General features: G+C 41.8%; 1 protein-coding gene across 1 annotated transcript; it reads left to right on the forward strand.

Annotated features, from left to right (window-relative positions):
- Positions 1-114: 114 nt before the first annotated feature.
- On the forward strand, positions 115-17,691 carry LOC137961842 (uncharacterized). Its single transcript, XM_068808443.1, has 10 exons — positions 115-408; positions 1,140-1,626; positions 1,742-1,892; positions 1,979-2,089; positions 2,191-2,506; positions 11,510-11,812; positions 11,925-11,993; positions 16,662-16,853; positions 16,942-17,008; positions 17,274-17,691. The coding sequence occupies exons 1-10, from the start codon at positions 271-273 to the stop codon at positions 17,417-17,419; spliced, it is 1,980 nt and encodes a 659-aa protein (XP_068664544.1). The 5' UTR covers positions 115-270; the 3' UTR covers positions 17,420-17,691.
- The last annotated feature ends 111 nt before the right edge of the window (positions 17,692-17,802 follow it).

A 17,802-nucleotide genomic window follows, 5' to 3' on the forward strand; every position in this document is an offset into this window, starting at 1 on the left:
CGCATTATGTAACGGCAAAGGAATCTCTGAACGTCATGCCAGGTGCAAAGTTCGCAGAGACCAATTTCGCGCCTTAGCTGAGCCATTCGTTCGTCTTTGCAGGTGGCATGCTTATGGCTCCGAGACGAAGAGCTTGAAGACACTGGAGCAGTGTTTCTTCAATCTTGTATCTTGTCTTCTGAAAAACTCAAAGTTCTTGAAACACTAGGTTATTCTTCCGTTGGTTGTGGCTTTACGGAGGAGGAACCGAGCGCTGTAGCTCTTAGAGAAATGGATTCTTCTCAAGTAGTTCCGACTGAAGACGCTGTGCAAGCCCTAATCGATCTTCTTGTCTATCCTCTTCTTCCCCTTAAGTCCTCTTTTCAGGGACCTCCATCCATCGAACGACAGAAAGAAGTTGCTAGACAGGTGGTTTCTCGTGTTCGTAGTTGCCCTGTGGTTTGAAACTGTCATGTTCTCCACTATTATTATTTTGTCAGCTTGGTATTTTTGGGCTTCTGATTTTGAAATAATGCTGGTCTCGCCTTTTTGCTTTTTTCTTTTCCTCGTACTTTGGCTTGGCGGGCTCCGAACGATTATTTTGGTTTCAGTTTTTACACCACTATGTCTCATAATCCAATCAGACCTTCCGCTTCCTCCTTTATGTTTATAATGGGAAATAGTCTGCGATTTTGTGTGCGACAAGATTTCATTAATATTTTTCATATGAAGCTAGAGGAATAGAGAAATCTTCGTTATTTAGGAAGCATAGCTACTTTTGATTAGGATGATTGCTGGGATAAACTGGAGGGAGCTAGCGAGAAATGGAAGTTTTAAATAATTACCCATTTGATTTTTTTTTTCTTCCAGTTATTCACTTCAAAGAACAACTGTAATTACAGCTCACAGAGCAACTTGACTCAGTTATTCAGTTAGTTTATTTCTTTATTTCTAAAAATTACTGCTGGCGATTTTAAAACAGATGAACTGTGTTTGAGCACACTGCCATTTGCTTGGTGAGTAGACGTGTAAAGCAGAACTGAAACCAGATGACAAGTTATGAGTGTTTCTTTTCATTGTGTTGAAGCTTCTAGCTTTTTATTTACTCCTCTATTACCTAGAAATTGCCTTTGGTGTACTCATGGCTTACCTTGGTTCAGATGCATGCAGTTGTGGTGCTATACAACTACTATCACAGGAAAAATTTCCGCCAGCTGAAATTTCTTGACTTTGAATCCTTCTGCAAGATGGTGGTGGTTGCAAAGCCTAGTTTACTGCAGTTTATGAAGTTCATGCAAAAGCACAATGAGCAACCAGATGTACTTGACGAACAGTTCTCAATCACCGAGCAAATGATAATGGATGCTTGCAATATTTGTATTAGTTTAGATCCATTAAAAGATTCGCCTGATACACAGGGATGGCTAGTCTCAAAGGTTGTGGTTTTTGTGGTTGACTCTGAAAATGAAAACTGCTTGCTGCAGTTCTCGTCGGTAACTGATGGAGTCTGGTCACTTATAGAGAAAAACCTGGATGTTCCACTTTGTACTTCTGATGGTTCTCTAGATGTCAATAGCACAAAGCAAAAAAAGAAATGTGCCAATCAACTTCAGCTTCTTGCCTTCTCTGCTGTGAAGGAACAAACAGGTTGGTGTCACGTTTTGACCCCTGCTGGGCTCAGTTATTACGGTTATTTTCTTTCAATAATCTGGAATGAATTTGAAGTCTGACTTCTGGAAGACATGGATTTACCTTGTAACAGGAGTTGAACATACAAGTCTTAGTGTTCTAGAGAGCCACTCTGTATATTCCTTCAGTATGCCAAAGACAACTTCACAATTTTACATAGTGCAATGTAGTGAAGCCTTTGGTGAGGAATTCACACAAGTTCCTATTAGAGATGTTATTAACAGGTTTCTTCAGTGAACAATTTACATACTCATATTTCCCGGTGTGTGCAATTGTGTAGTTTCTGATGAATCACGTTTTCTTTCTGCAGCTTGACAGGTCCTATGTTTACAAAAAGTACAAATGGTTTTCTTCCAACACCAGTCATTGAATATTTTCATTTACTACCATACATGAGTATCATCTCTGACTGGTTTTTAAGGTATTGTTTAATCTGGAACAAGTTTTTCTGACTCTCTCTCATATGTAGGGGTAAGGATGTTTTCTATGCTGATGCTTTTGATGATTGCTTGTTTTCTTAAGGCAAAGCATTCAGGATGGTTCACAGCCTTTCCTGGAAGAGCCAAGGAGTTCTCACGAGTTCACATGCCCAATGGCAGATTCTCTGATCAAGGAAGGTGGATCCGATGCTTCCGTGACTGAGTCACGTTCAGCTGTTTATGAACCTCAAGAGAATTATACAATGGTTGATGTGCTGTCATTTGACCCTCTTGTAGAATTGGCTTCACCCAAAGAGGAAGTTGTAAGTATGGGGCATAAAATTCCAGATACACCTTTTCAGGAGTTTGACATCACATATAGAAGCTCAAACACCATTGAGAATGAGTTGGACCAAAATGTACTGTCTTTTGCAATACAGGTTTTAATTTTTCAGTTTTCAGGAAGTTCTTCTTGTTATTGCAAACAGTTGTTTGGGTTTGTGGACATTAACTTTGGTAATGGTAGCATGATGGTCTAACACATATTGGTTCTATCATGGCATATCCAAAATACATTCTGCAGTGGAAATTTGCTCAAAATGATATTGTGATGAGTCAATCATTTCTTTCTTTTAAAAGCATGAACTGGTCATGAATGTGTCCTGGTTGGAAAGTTGCCAAAATGTTATGTTAATGGTTACTGTTTTAGAAATCCAGTCTGGTTGCTACATAGTGAGTGGGTTGGAACTCATGCAGACCATATGGGGTTAGCAAATCTTTCTGGACAGTCTGGACTTTCCATTTGGTCTGTCCTGTTAAATAGCTTATGCTGGACCATTATTATTGGAAACTGTCTTAGATATTAGTAAGGTTGTTCCTCTGGAAACTCATTATGGAAAACTGACATTAAACTTCTTCTATTTTTAAGTATTGTTTGAATGCTTCAAAATAAGTGCCTTGGAAACTTAAAAAAAATATTTTATTGAAACCGAGTAGAAGCTTTTATAGCAGTTCATGCAGAATCATTTTATATTGGACTATAGAAGGAATTAAATCACTATGAATTGATATCTGAAATGTTTAAGAGGAAAATATTAAAGTATGTGGTTAAAATAGTATTTTTATCAAGTCACAGCTGTTATTAATAATAAACCATTTTTACTTAATTTACTACTTATCATCAGTAGCAGTTATCAAAATATTTTTCTATATTTTCCTTAAAATAATTTTTTTTAAATGATGCTGATTTTTATTAAGGCAAAAACTCATGAGAGCCTATTACAATGGAGGGAAGCCTTCCCAAACAATAAGAGATTGCTGCGAAGTTCCGAATTTTGCCAATTTATCAGCCAAAGAGTTGGCTGATCTAGGAATGAGATTCCAATTACAATGTGTAGAAGATACAATGTCAGCAATACTATCAGTGATAGGCCAGTGGCGCCAAGGGGGGAGGCTGTCTTTGGAACACCAAGTAATAACTGTCTTCGAGTCGCCTTTAGTATTATAATCGGCAATGCCCACCGGACCAGCATAAGAAAGAACAAGGTCTCCATTGTGACCTCTGAACACACCACCTACTCCTGCTAGTCCAGGACATCCAATAGCACTACCATCAAAATTCAGTTTTATGCAGTCGCAAGGGGGAGGATCCCAGATAGCCATACTTAGAGCTCTACTGGGGCCAGACATATAATCAAATTCCAATTTTCCCGAAGGGAAACCCCCAATAGAGTGGCAAAATCCTTTTTTGTATGAAGCCAGCTCGAGATGAGGCCGATGGCATGAGAAGTCGTGTTGTCTGGGGTGCTAGCTTTGGAGTTGAATCTTCGGTTATTCCGCTCGAGTCAAATGCACCATGGAACATGCGCAAGATAGGCCGAAAGAATTAACTTGCCCAGCCGAGGAAGGAGAATCCCTTGAACCATCTCAAAGGTGCCAAAGAGGTCTTGATGTAGCCCCAGTTGGAGCCCAATTTTCATAAAGATCTTCATCCAAACTTGCCACGAAAATCCACAGTGTAAGAGGACATGTTGGACTGTCTCTTCGCACTCACCGCAAAAGGGACAAGAAAGATCGGGGGCAGTGAAACATCTTCTATGAAGGTTATCTGAAGTAAGAATCTGTTCTCTGATGGCCGACCACACGAAAAATTTGATTTTGCTTGGCGCTGAGAGTTTTCAAGCTAGATTCGCCTTGTGTTCATGAGTACTGGAGTCTTGCTTTCTGATATGAGAGTAAGCCGAAGTGACAGTGAATCTGCCATTGTTACTGGGCTTCTAAATCAGCTTATCAACTGAGTGCTCCCGGATAATAGTACTGTTGAGTTTGGTAAGGAGAGAGCAAAAAACCAACTATTCCTCATCATTTAATCCCCGACGGAATGGGAGACTCCACAAGTGATCACTCCATGAATCAGCCACAGAGCAAGAGAGATCGCTTGCCACCCTATGCAGCCCCAGGAAGTCCTCCGAGAGAGATCGGGGGCCACACCGTTCGTTCGACCAGAAGAGAAGGGTCCTTCCGTTGCCCGTGTGAAACGAGGTAGCATCTCTGAATACTGGAAGGAGCTTGAAAACCGATTTCCATATCGGGGATAGGAGGCGAGCAGCGCCACCCTCTCTCTACCATGCACCCGAAAACTGAAGGTAGAACTTCACCATATTCCTCCATAAACTGTTATGCTTGTTGTTGAAATTCTAAATCCATTTGAGCATAAGAGCTTTGTTCATTTCTCTTGTAGGCTGGATGCCCAATCCTTCCCTATTATGAGGCATGTAAGTATCCTTCCAACTGACCAGATGGTATCTGAAGGTATCTTCTGAACCTCTCCATAGAAATCGTCTACGGATGACATCAATTTTGGAGCAAACGGAGGTCGGACAGTGCATGAATGATAATAGATAATTTGGCAGCCCCACCAGACAAGACTTGAGGAGAGTGAGACGCCCGTTGTTGATAAGAGTTTACCCCTCCAAGTGGCTAGCCTCTTTTCAAATTTCTCAATGAGGGGGGACCATAGTGAGCCGAAGGCCGAGAATCAAAAAGTGGGAGCCCAAGATATGTAGTTGGCATATTTCCCACAAAGCATCCCAGATAGTCCGCCATATCTCGAAGCCTAGCTGGATCAATGTGATAGCCAAGAAGAGTGGTTTTTCCCCTATTTATGTTTTGACCGGAAGCCAATTCAAATAAATTTCAGCATGACACACAATTTTCTGATCTGATCCATAGTACCAACCTCGAAGCAAATAGTATCATTCGCAAACTGGAAAATCGGAATATCAAAGGTTGTGCAATCAGTCGTGGGGAGGAGCCATCCCACGTTCTTGGCCGAGTAGATCAAGGAGGATAGATATTCTGCCACCACGTTGAAGAGCAGGAGGGAGAGGGGATCTCCTTGTCTGATTCCCCTGGTTCCCTTAAAATACCCACAAATTGTTCTGTTGAGAAGGACAAAATAACTTGCAGAGGAGATGCAGCTTTGGATCCAGAAACACCATTTTTCTTCGAATTTCATCTTCCCCAAGAGGGTGTCCAGAAAATTCCAGTTAACTCTGTCAAATGCCTTTTTGAAGTTAAGCTTGAGGATGAATCTGGGAAGCTTTCGGACCTTGAAATGACGACTAAGTTCATGACATGTCATGGCTAAATCAAGAATGTTTCTTCCCTTAATAAAAGCACTTTGGCCATGGTGAATGGCAATAGGGAGGATTGCCCTAAGACGACTAGCAAGGAGGCGCGCAATCACCTTATATGCACTGGTAGTGAGACTGATTGGCCGGAAGTCGGATGGGAGCTTTGATGAGGGCGATGAAAGAGGCTTCGATACTCCTATATCTGATGCCATACTGATAAAAGGAGGGGGCCATGCTGGAAATGTCTTCTCTGATGAAGGGCCAGCAACGACGATAAAATTCTCTGTTGAATCCATCCGGGCCGGGAGCACGATCCAAAGGAAGACCAAGGGCTGCAATTTCAATTTCCCGACTAGAGAAGGGGAGCTCGATGAGATTAGTTGCAGCTGATGGAATAACCTGGAGGTGAACCCTTTGGAAGAAGGGCCGGAAGGGCTGGTGATCAAAGTATAAATCAGCAAAAAAATTCACTAGTGAGTTAGAAATAATGGCTCGGTCCGAGGTGGCCTCACTGTTGAGGCTGATCATGGCAATGCGGTTGGCCCTTTTTCGTGCAGAGGCGACTGCATGGAAGAATTTAGGATTAGCATCCCCATCGGAGAGCCATTTGAATCTTGCACGTTGCTTCCAGTGCACTAACTCGTTGTGGGCAAAGGACTGCAATTGCCCTTGAAGGGCATACCTCTGAGAGACTTCCGGATAAGAGAGACCTCTGACTTCCTCTACAGAGTCGAGAGTGGCTATCTGAGCAAGGGCATTAGTTCTCACAGCTGAGGAAGAGGGCTTCTTTTCAGAGCCCCAAAATCTCAGCAGCAGTTTCAACATCTTGAGCTTGATTGGGAAGGTCCACCTGCTCGGGCCCGCAACGGTCATATTCTCCTAAAAGGCTTGGAGAGATAGATCAAAAAAGGGGTCCGCCATCCAATTATTGTTGAATCTGAAAAAGGGGGAGGGGGGGCAACTGCCAAAATGTGTATCAACCATAATCGGCCAATGATCAAAGATGACCCTATTGAGCACTTTGCTGGAGACATTGTTGTAGAGCTGAAGCCAATCATTGCTAGCTAAGAATCGGTCCAGCTTTGAGAGGACAGGGGGCTGCCTGCCATTTGACCAAATGAAGGTCTTCCCAGATAGGGCAATCTCATCTAGGTCCCAGCTGCCAATAAAATCAACAAATAGCCTCATGGAGGTTGTGATTCTCCGGGACGGCGGGGATTTCTCGTGGCAAAAGCGAGTGACATTGAAGTCACCCACAAGCATAAGAGGAATAAGCCATGCCTGACAAGTCCTCAATAGATCCTCCCAAAATAGGTGGCGCTCATGGTGTCTGGTAGGGCCATAAACACCAACTAGGCACCAAATGTTCCCCGAACCTTTGTCTCGCAGCTTGATGCCAAGGGAGTAAGAGCCACTGCAACGATCAAGCACCTCAGTAGTACTGGTGTCCCACATCAGTAGGATACCGCCTGCCGATCCCACTGCAACCACTGAAGCCCAACCGGGCTCCTTTAGATGCCACAACTCACGGATGTATCTAAGGGGTAGAGAAGCCACATTGGTTTCTTGGAGAACCACAACATTTGCCTTGGTAGAGGCAAGGAGGCCCCGAATGGAGGCGCGCGACACAAGGACCCAATTCCACGAACATTCCAGGAGATAATAATCATTGATTATTATTCATCTTCTTTGACTTCTCAGATGGGTGGTTATCTCCTGGGAGAGGCTCTGTGAAGACGGTGCCCATCACTTTGGCAAGTTCCACTATCTGGGTCCAGGTTTCTGGGTCGTATTTGTGATGTTATGAGTGGAGAGTTGCCACAAACACTTGAGCTCGTTCACTTGGCTCTGGAATGATGAAATCCCCCGTCTCTGGGTTGTAGGGGTATCGAGTGGTGGCACTGGGTCCTCCTTGTAGAAGTTGTTGCCCTCTAGCTCGGCGCTGGTAGGTTACAACGGGAGGGGGAGTGTGGGGAGGAGGGGGTGCTGTTTGGAGCAGAAAAAGGGGGGGGGGGGGGGGGGGGGGGGGGGGGGGGGGGTGCATGTCTGACAAGTCCTCAATAGATCCTCCCAAAATAGGTGGCGCTCATGGTGTCTGGTAGGGCCATAAACACCAACTAGGCACCAAATGTTCCCCGAACCTTTGTCTCGCAGCTTGATGCCAAGGGAGTAAGAGCCACTGCAACGATCAAGCACCTCAGTAGTACTGGTGTCCCACATCAGTAGGATACCGCCTGCCGATCCCACTGCAACCACTGAAGCCCAACCGGGCTCCTTTAGATGCCACAACTCACGGATGTATCCAAGGGGTAGAGAAGCCACATTGGTTTCTTGGAGAACCACAACATTTGCCTTGGTAGAGGCAAGGAGGTCCCGAATGGAGGCGCGGTGACACAAAGACCCAATTCCACGAACATTCCAGGAGATAATAATCATTGATTATTATTCATCTTCTTTGACTTCTCAGATGGGTGGTTATCTCCTGAGAGAGGCTCTGTGAAGACGGTGCCCATCACTTTGGCAAGTTCCACTATCTGGGCCCAGGTTTCTAGGTCGTATTTGTGATGTTATGAGTGGAGAGTTGCCACAAACACTTGAGCTCGTTCCCCTGGCTCTGGAATGATGAAATCTTCCGTCTCTGGGTTGTAGGGGTATCGAGTGGTGGCACTGGGTCCTCCTTGTAGAAGTTGCTGCCCTCTAGCTCAGCGCTGGTAGGTTACAACGGGAGGGGGAGAATTGTTTTGCCTGTGGGGAGGAGGGGGTGCTATTTGGAGCAGAAAAGGGGAAGGTGGGGGGGAGATTGTTTTGGTGGCACTGGGTTGCTGGGAGGAGAGGTGGAAATCTTACTCTGGCATCATCGAGGCGGATTGGCGCTTCTGTTGTGGCTAGTGCCGGGGAGAGGCTTTGGAGTGCAACGACTAGCTCATTTCAGCCAAAACCCGACTTTGTGGCCTCAGGTATGAATAATTTGGCTAAAATGGAGGTTCCTCTTCTGTGCGTGATCCGACATTCCCAGCGAATGAATGAAAGTTTCGATCCATCGGCTGAGGAGATATGGATCATCGGACCTGATTTCGGACGACTCTCTCGACGGTAACTCTGCATTTTCTGTAGCTGAAGCGAAAAAGACTATTTCACTTCTTCCGGCTAGAGACCGTCGTCTAGCGACCTTTGTATTCCTTTGTCGAAGCCTCAGAAAGCTTGCCGGAGCTGTGGCTGGACGGATCCGACCGTCTGTGAGTTTTTCTTCCTCGCCTTGGAGAGATATTTCCTCCATTTCTTTTCGTTGCAGCATCGTCGAGCCTTCTATCGGCGTCGGAAAGGTTCTTCGTAGCCTTGCTTGAGTAGCGGTGGTCGTCGGGGGTGGTCCGGTCACCCGCCGTAGGGAGGGTGACCGTCGGGAGAGCTCTCTCTCTCATTTGAGAGTTTTGGTGCACATTAGCAATTTCAAAATAGACGGCGCACGATACGATCACTAATGGCGCACGTTACGATGGTTAACGATGCACGTTAAGCGAAAAATCGCCTAAAATTGCCTATATGTCGCTCCGTTCCTCTCGCTCGTGAAGATACATCATGAGCCCATTTTATTTTCCTTAAATCATTCACTATTGCATGTTTAAATGTTTCTTTTTTATACTTTTTCTGTTTTTCACAAGTTTCATGAGAGAGAGAGAGAGAGAGAGAGAGAGAGAGAGAGAGTCTTGTTGGGTGTCGAGCTTGATCCCCTATCTCTATTAAATGAGTTGATTAGTACAAAGACTAAATTGCCCCTCTATACACTTAATTACATAGATAAGTGTTAAGAAAAGTGATACAGTTATTAGTTGGGAAACGGCTTCTTATGGCTAGTCATTTTGAGATGGACTTGAACCCAATTTTAACATGGTATCGAAGTACTTCCTTTTCTGTAATTTCTCTTGTTAATTTAAATACATCTTTTTCAAAAAAAAAAAAAAAAAAAAACATGGTATCGAAGTAGATTGTATCAGTTTATATTGTAACCAATTTATATTGTATTCCTCTCATGCCCATTGTCCATTTATGTAAGCTTGAACACGTAGGAGAGTGTTAGTGGGAAGAGTCTCATGTAAATAAGTGTGAAGAGAAGTCATGGGTTTACATTTGAGAGGGATATACCTGGACCCAACTTTAACAATAAGCAATGATGAGAGTGAATCATTTGGTTTACATTTGAGGTTGAAAAATATTAGTGCAGATTTATATTGGAATTAATATGCTATCAGGAAGCTTAGCAGAATATTGATTCTACTAAAGGAATTATCAATCATTTTTTTTAAGAAGATGTATTAATAAAACGGAAGAGAATTGCAAAATTTGTGGGAGCACGTCCCTTACAACCAGTGATTGTAGGATAGCTCCCTGCCTGGCAAGCACATCAGCCGCCAAATTAGCGGATCTTAGAATGTGAGACCAAATACAAGGAACAATTGAGGTAATATCTAAAATTTCTTTAAAAGTATCCCAATGCCTCCACGGAGGAGAAGATGCATTCTCACACCAACCTATCACCACTTTGGAGTCGCCTTCAACATGGAGAGACCCCCTACATTTATCTCTGAAGATACGAAGACCGGAGAGGAGACCATGCAATTCAGCAGACGTAGAGTCTGATATACCAAGGGGTCCGGCATAAGTGAAGAGCTGATTACCGGAATGGTTTGAAATAACTCCTTCGAAACCAGGAATACCAGGGTTGCCAAGAGACGAACCATCAAAATTTAACTTTAGGAAACCAGGATCGGGAGGAGACCATTCTCTCATGACCGGAGGCTTTTTCCCAATGTGCATCAATACCAAGTTTCTCCAATTTTCACGAATGGAGGAACCCAGATAAGGAGAGGAAGCTTTCTTGGTTAATACCCAAGTTGATATTTGCCCAACCACTCTGTCCGCAACTCGGTCTAAAGATTCACTTTTTGCATCAAAACGTCTTCTATTTCGCTCATTCCAAAGACACCACGGGATAAAACTAGTACATGCAGAGAGCATTATCTTTCCAAGACTCGGCATAGGGGTACCCATGAGAGATTTACTGAACGAAAGCAGATCAACAGCCATGCAAAACTGAAAACCAAACCTTCCAAGAATGCTGATCCACACCTTCCAAGAAAAGCTACAATGGAGAAGAATATGGGTAGTAGTTTCATTTTCAGAGTTGCAGAATGGACATATAGGATCCACTGAGGGGTGACCTCTTCTTCTCAATACCGCTGCCGAGAGAATTTTACCTTGACAAACACTTCACATGAAGAACTTTACCTTTGGAAGGGCACATAAATGCCTAAAGGAATTATCAATCATAATTTTGTTTCCTGAAGGTACGAAGTATTGTTAAGAGTCAAAGCTCGTAAAAGTTATAGTAGGTATGGTAGAGTATTTATAGTTCTATACACCATTTATAAACAGGGTGCTGGCTATCCTAGCTCACCATTAGAGGGCTCCCGATCATCACCTCTGTCAAGTTTCTCAACAGTTTTGAGTATTTTTAGTTCTATTTGACAACTACACCACTTATAAACAGGGTGCCTGCTATCCTAGTTCACCATTATAAGGCTCCCAATCATCACCTCTGTCTAGTTTCTCAACAGTTTTGCCTTTTAAAGTCTCCGTTCTCTCTTTTAACCCTTTCTTATTTCTCTTTCACATTCATAATTACAGAATTACCTCTCATATATGGATAATCTGTTTTCTAGAAAGAAGAAAAGCTTATCTAGTGATAGCTCAAAATTATCACTCTAATGTGCAAGTTGATTGGTGTGGCAGGCAGAAATGGATGTTTCAGCAACAAAGCCATGTAATTCAGGAATTGTAACTCCAAAATTAAAGAGTGAGAATGTTATCCATGACAATGGAATGATGAGTTGTGATAAAATGCTGATGCCCAATCTACCCTCGGTTGCTATCCAGTCCATTTCCAACAATCGTAATGAAATCTTCTGTTCTCGGAATTATGGTGACCACGTCTCTTTGCAAAATCTTGATAAAGTCCAAGCAGAGTTGGCATTGAAGGAAGATGACCTCGTCCAGACTGCCTTATCAGCTCTTCTGACAAAGCGTGATGAATTGGTAAAGATGCACTTCTATTTAACTGATTTTTTCTTAGGCATCAATTTCAATTTCATATAAGAAGTATGACAAATACTTCAAGTTCTCACAAGTAAGTTTACTTCCCTTACAGTATCAGCAGCAACGCCATCTGGAGGATGAGATTGCACAATGTGAAAAGAACCTTCAAACAATACTAAAGGTTTTTTTTTTTTTCTTTTTTTTTTTTTTTGTGAATGATTGGTGGTGTGCTTCCTTTCAGCGTTATTATCTATTTCTCTTCATGTTTCTTGTGTTCTTTTTTTTTTTCTTTTTTCTTTTTTGCTGCTGTAAATTTGGTGATGGTCATAAGAATTTAGTTTACCCAACTTCAAGAGAATGAAAGGGCTGGTTTAGCATAAATAAGTTTTTAATAGATGCATCTTTTTTAGTTTATACTGTATCAAGTTCATAAGACTTATTCAAGTGTAAGCAATAAAATAAATAAGTAGAAGTTGAGAATATTGCTAACCTAAAAGAATCTACAAGTCCATCTTCCTGCCAACTGCTGTCTTGACTTTGTTTATTTATTTTTGTCAAAGAGTGCGAATTTATGCTTATTGATTGATTTGCCATCTATAGATATTCCTTTTCAGAAAGATCACTCGAGGACGCCAATGTTTTGCATCTCAGTTGAATTAGCATGTCCAGTTCAACCATCTGCCCGTATTTTCAACTGTTCAAAGTGCCTACTATGTCTAGCTGTCACTTGGGGTGACTAGCTACGAAGCATCCATAAAGAGTTGGTAGGATAACATGGCACTATCTGGAGAACGTATCAAAATTCTGAGGCCCAGTCAAGCAAGCCATCCAAGATATCTGGTGGGCCCTAATCAGGACCCAAGTAGAAAAAACAGGGGGCAGGGTGGGTTGAAGATGAGGTTGCAATCAACTTTTAAGGGTGAGTTCAGCATCATAGAGAAGCTCTCCTCCCTGCTCAACTGTTGTTAAGTAAGTTAATTTAGAATAATAAAACACTAATATAATCCAAAATTGATACCAGTGGGAAACTCTTTTTTGAATAGTTTTTATTATTAGTATTTTTGAAAAGGAAACCGCAAAAAAGGTGACTGATGAGAAATATCTAATGGACGAAATACAGATTTAAAAGAAAATGTAAATAAATCTGATGGAGAGTTGGTAAGATAAAGTTCCTTCTGAACAATGTTTCATCTCCTTTGCTGAAAATTATGGATGCTGGTTTTGGGAAGAACTGCCAGAAGGAAGTACATAAATTATGTGTCAACCCAGGTCCCACAGGCTGCTGGGGGTGTATTTAGAGATGCTTCTGGTGAGATTTTAGGCTCCTCCCCTGGTCTTCTGGACCAGGTGGACTCAAATGAAGCTGAATGTAGGGCTCTTCTTGTTATCCACATGTTATTTGGACAGCACTTTCTTATGCATGTCTTGGCTGTGGAGCGTGACTTAGCACTGGTCATACATTGGTGGTGTGATTCAAGTGATGTCCCATGGTGGTTCGACTCTATCAAGGATCAGATTCTAGATATGCAATTGTATTCAGTCTCCTGATCTAATATTATTTGTTTAGCCAATCATGTGGCAGATAAACTAGGTAAAGAGGGCTCCTGTCTCCGGCATCATGTTGTGAATGCTGTACCCCCTCTTATCTTATAACTGTTGTTCTTGTTTTTTAATGATTTCTCACCATTTCAAAGAAAAAGGGGAAGTTATAAGCATAAAAAGTGCAGAGGAAAAAGCAAGAAAATGGATGATTAACGATCAAGAAACAGAGAAATGAGAATGAAATTTCTGGGAGAGAGGACAAGAGGGGTTTGCAGTTTTTTGTAGAAGGAAAGGGCTTAATGGGAAAGATACACAAAGGAACATTACTATTTCTTGGCTTGATGGATAAGGAAGTGTTTAAGTTTTTTGGGTATGTCATTTGTTTCTGAACTTCATGGGACAATGACAGTAAGCTGGAAGGAGGAAAAAAGGTCAGTCTAGGGAAAGCCTCTCAATCATTTATGGTTCATCAATTTATTTATTGAAATTCTAACCTTATTGTCTCTTGTAATCCCTTCTCATGTCTCTAGGACATTGATGATGATTACAAAATTATAGGGTAGTGTTGTTATTTCATGTAGGACAGAGCCCGTGAAATCCCCAACCCCTGCCCTGTAATCAAGTTCCATTCAGGGTTTTAAGTTGGAGATTGACAGCATTTGAGCAGCCTGATGTGTCAGATTCCCTATTTTAAGTTGTGCTGCTGCCATTTTAATTTAGGTGTTGTGTGTTCATGTTTTAAGGAATAACGAATGCTTAAGGGTGGATGGAATCTATTTCAGAGTAACTGACAATCAGAAGTCTAGATTTTTCTTTGTACAAAATCTTTTATGCCACTAGCTATGCCAATGTTTTGATGGCAGCTCCAGACTCAACAACATTGCTATCCGTGAGCATGCAGTTGATAAACTGGCTGATTCACAGTTACATCCGCCTACTCTCATATCAGAAAGCAAGATTACAACATGCAAGAGCACAAGGCAAACTTAGCATGGAAGCTCTCAGCGCCTAATAAAATCAAAATTTTCATGTGGACAGCTATAAAGGAACAAATCCTCAACTCTGACAACCTCCATAACAGAGGCTACACAGCCCCCGATTGTACTTGTCCCCTCTGTGGTACGAGCGATGAGACAGTCCAACATGTTCTATTACATTGTGATTTCTTTTGGCAAGTATAGATGAAGATCGTCCAGAAGATTGGACTCCAAATGGGGCTACATCAAGACCTCTTTGGAACCTATGCGATGGTTATGGGGATCCGCCTTCCTAGGTTGGCATGCCTTGCGCATGTCCCATGGTGCCTATGGCTCGAGCGCAATAACCGAAGATTCAACTCCAAGGTTAGCACCCCGAAAAACACAGCTTCTCATGTAGTGGGCCTTATCTCGAGTTGGTTACATACCAGGAAGGAGTTTGCCTCTCTATCGGGTGTTTTCCTTCAGGAAAATTGGGGGTTAATCGCAAATATGGCGGGCCTGTGTAGAACCCCGATTATGGCCACCTGAGATCCTCCCCCTTGCGACTGCATCAAACTCAACTTTGATGGCAGTGCTTTAGGTTGTCCTGGGCCTGTTGGAGCTAGTGATGTTTTCAGAGACTGCAGTGGAGACCCTATTTTATCTTATGCAGGGCCGGTGGGTATTGCTTATTCAAATATTGTTGAAGTGAGTGCTCTTCTATTCGGCCTTCAAATCTTTATAGAGCGTCTCCATGGCAAGTTGTTTATTGAAGGAGATTCTAAGACTGTCATCAATTAGTGCTCAAAAGATAGCTCCCCCCTTGGCGCCACTAGCCTATCATTAATTGTATTGCTGACATTGTGTCATCTATTCATTATAATTGGAACCTCGTTTCTCGATCAGCCAATTCTTTGGCTGATAAATTAGTAAAATTTGGAACTTCCCAGCATTCTCTCATTCTTTGGGAAGGCTTCCCCCCCTTGTAATATGCTCGATTGAGCTTCTCTTAATAAAAATCAGCATCTTTTAAAAAAAATGTTTTGATGGCAGCATGTAACAGCTGGAAAAAAAATTACCTTGCCCTCTATACTTTCCTGTTCCTCATGTAAGATCTCAAATTCAACTTCAAAAGCATCTCTTTGGGAAACTAGAGCTGCGCTCGGCTCAGGAAGAGCTGTTCAATGTTTTCACTATCACAAGCAACTGTTATTCTGGGCATTTAGGTATACCGCTCAGTTGGAGGATGAAGCATCCCACTTTTTATGAACTGCTGTTATTTTTCATCTCTAATAACAGAAGTTCAAATACTATTTAATAGTGAAAAAATATGCCTTACAGATAGATGATGATGCACAAGCAGATAAGTTCCTGGGCAGACAGTTTGTTATGTGTTTTTCTCTTGAGGCTAATCTTGCTGATTGATTGGCTGGCTAAGAAAGGAGCCTTCTGACAGAGCCTCATTTGAAGATTTAGAATTCTAATGAGAACTCAGGTGTTGAGAATCAATAATTAGCTCCTATGGATGCAACTAATTCTCTTAAATCATCCACACTAAGTTGCATGTGCCCCGCCACAAATAGGCTGGCACTTGAAATTTTTCACCAATCTGTAAAAGCTTCTGGATTTGCATCTGACAATTTACATTTAGAACTGGTCAATCTCCGAGTGTCTTTAGGTGGGGGTTGTGAGTTCACCTGGAGATCATTTTTATTTAGCCTATCAGTTCCCAAGGAATGTTAAAGAAATCAATCTATGATCTCCTTTCCTCATAATTCAAAAGAATTTAGATTGCACCATTTTATTGACTAGCATGAACTTTCCAAAGAGTGTCCTTATAGTATAGCAGCTTTTCTTTCATCATTTGATTTTCAATGTTAAAAATTTATTTAAAAATTTTGTACAAAAGTCAGTGAGACCAGCTTGAACCACTGATTGAAGCAAAATAGAGTAGAAGGCGCAACTGGTGATTTTGCTAAATTCAGAAATAGACAATCTGTCTGCCAAGTAATTTAGCAGCTGTTGCTATTATCTCTTTTGTATTTGGTGTTCTCTGATCAGTCTAGTTCTGGGAAAATCTCTTCTGTTGACCATATCCAAGAAAGGATTTGTTGAAATTTATCTTTCAAGAACACTACTTACGTTCAGTTTTTTAAGTATCATGGTTTATGAAGTCTCCTGTGCATGTGCAACTTCTTACACTTTTTAGGTTTGTTTTTTCTGGAATCACTTCTAACAAATATTCCAAATTTGAGAATATACTGAAACTGAGATGAAATGATACAGCAATTAGGTTATTTCTGTGGTTGCCTTAGTAATTAGTATTTGAATTTTCTGACCTATAACAGTTAGTAGAAAGAGAAAAGGAGGTGAAGTTGAGGTTAGAGTCAATAATTGAAGCATGTAACAACACATGCTTGAAAGGCTCTTCACAATGTGAAGCTGCCACACATGAAGGTTCCCCGCAGTGGCAGTCTCCTCAGCAGTTCAAGAGGAAGAGATTATCTGAAGCTGTCCTTACCTCAAGAAATCCATGTCAGGCAAGTTTAGTGGTTCTTCTCTTCTTTGCTGTTATTATCTGCACCGATGGATGTTGGGTTACTGCTGTAATACCTGTGCTGCCTGCAGGAATTAGACGATATTTGTTCCCGTAACTACTGGATACTGCCAAGATACAATGTAGTTCCCTCAAATGGTAAGTTCAGCGGACTTCCATCCATAGATATCCAGGCCTTAATGTGCCTTACTTGCAATTGGTTTTGATACTTTTACCTCTTCTCAACACTAAATTTTGGTTACACTAAACGTGGCTCAACATTTTTCAGCCAACACTTTCTTTATTCTTTGGCAAACATTCGTCTTTAATGACAAGCCACACTCTCTATATACTTTTAAGAATCTATATATCACCCAACATGTCCAGTAACCACTAGTAATACGTTTGATTGATGGCCTTACAGGAGGTTTCATTGCCAATGTAACACTTAAAGGAGTCGATTTTGAGTGTTCAGCTGCTGGGCAGATGAGCAACCGTCCTCAACTTGCAAGGGAATCCGCTGCCATACACATATTGAGTGAACTCCGAAAGATATCTAGTCAAGTCTAGCAGTGCTTGGTGTGCATCTGTATATCCTTACAATACAAACGACTTGTTTCTGAAGATATACTGACGGCAATCTTCGAGAAAATAATACATGTAGCCCTCTCCTGCACATGAGTTATAGCTGCTTGTGCCAACCAATAGATCATAGAAAATGAATTGTACACCTGTGTGAATATATATGCAGACATAGGCATGCTTGTTATCAGTCTTGACTTCTGTTATAGATATGTACTCACGGGCCCCATGGGTTCCTTTTTTTAACTAGTTGGTTACAATGTTGTTTTTGAGCATTGCATTTTCTTTCGGTAGTTCATGGGGCTGATCCATTGAGATTAGATGACAAATTTTAGGGTTCTGAGATTTTTGTTCCAGTAAATCATAGAAGA

Source organism: Aristolochia californica, unplaced genomic scaffold (assembly GCF_029961685.1).
Source record: "Aristolochia californica isolate CCGP_79_NKW_82.1479 unplaced genomic scaffold, dmAriCali1.0.hap1 SCAF_4, whole genome shotgun sequence".
Lineage (NCBI taxonomy): Eukaryota > Viridiplantae > Streptophyta > Magnoliopsida > Piperales > Aristolochiaceae > Aristolochia > Aristolochia californica.

Coding starts and splice junctions, on each gene's coding strand:
- LOC137961842 (XM_068808443.1), top strand. CDS start 271: ATGGATTCTTCTCAAGTAGTTCCGACTGAAGACGCTGTGCAAGCCCTA. Junction 2,507..11,509: donor AGAATGAGTTGGACCAAAAT/GTACTGTCTTTT, acceptor TTGGTGTGGCAG/GCAGAAATGGATGTTTCAGC. Junction 11,994..16,661: donor ACCTTCAAACAATACTAAAG/GTTTTTTTTTTT, acceptor GACCTATAACAG/TTAGTAGAAAGAGAAAAGGA.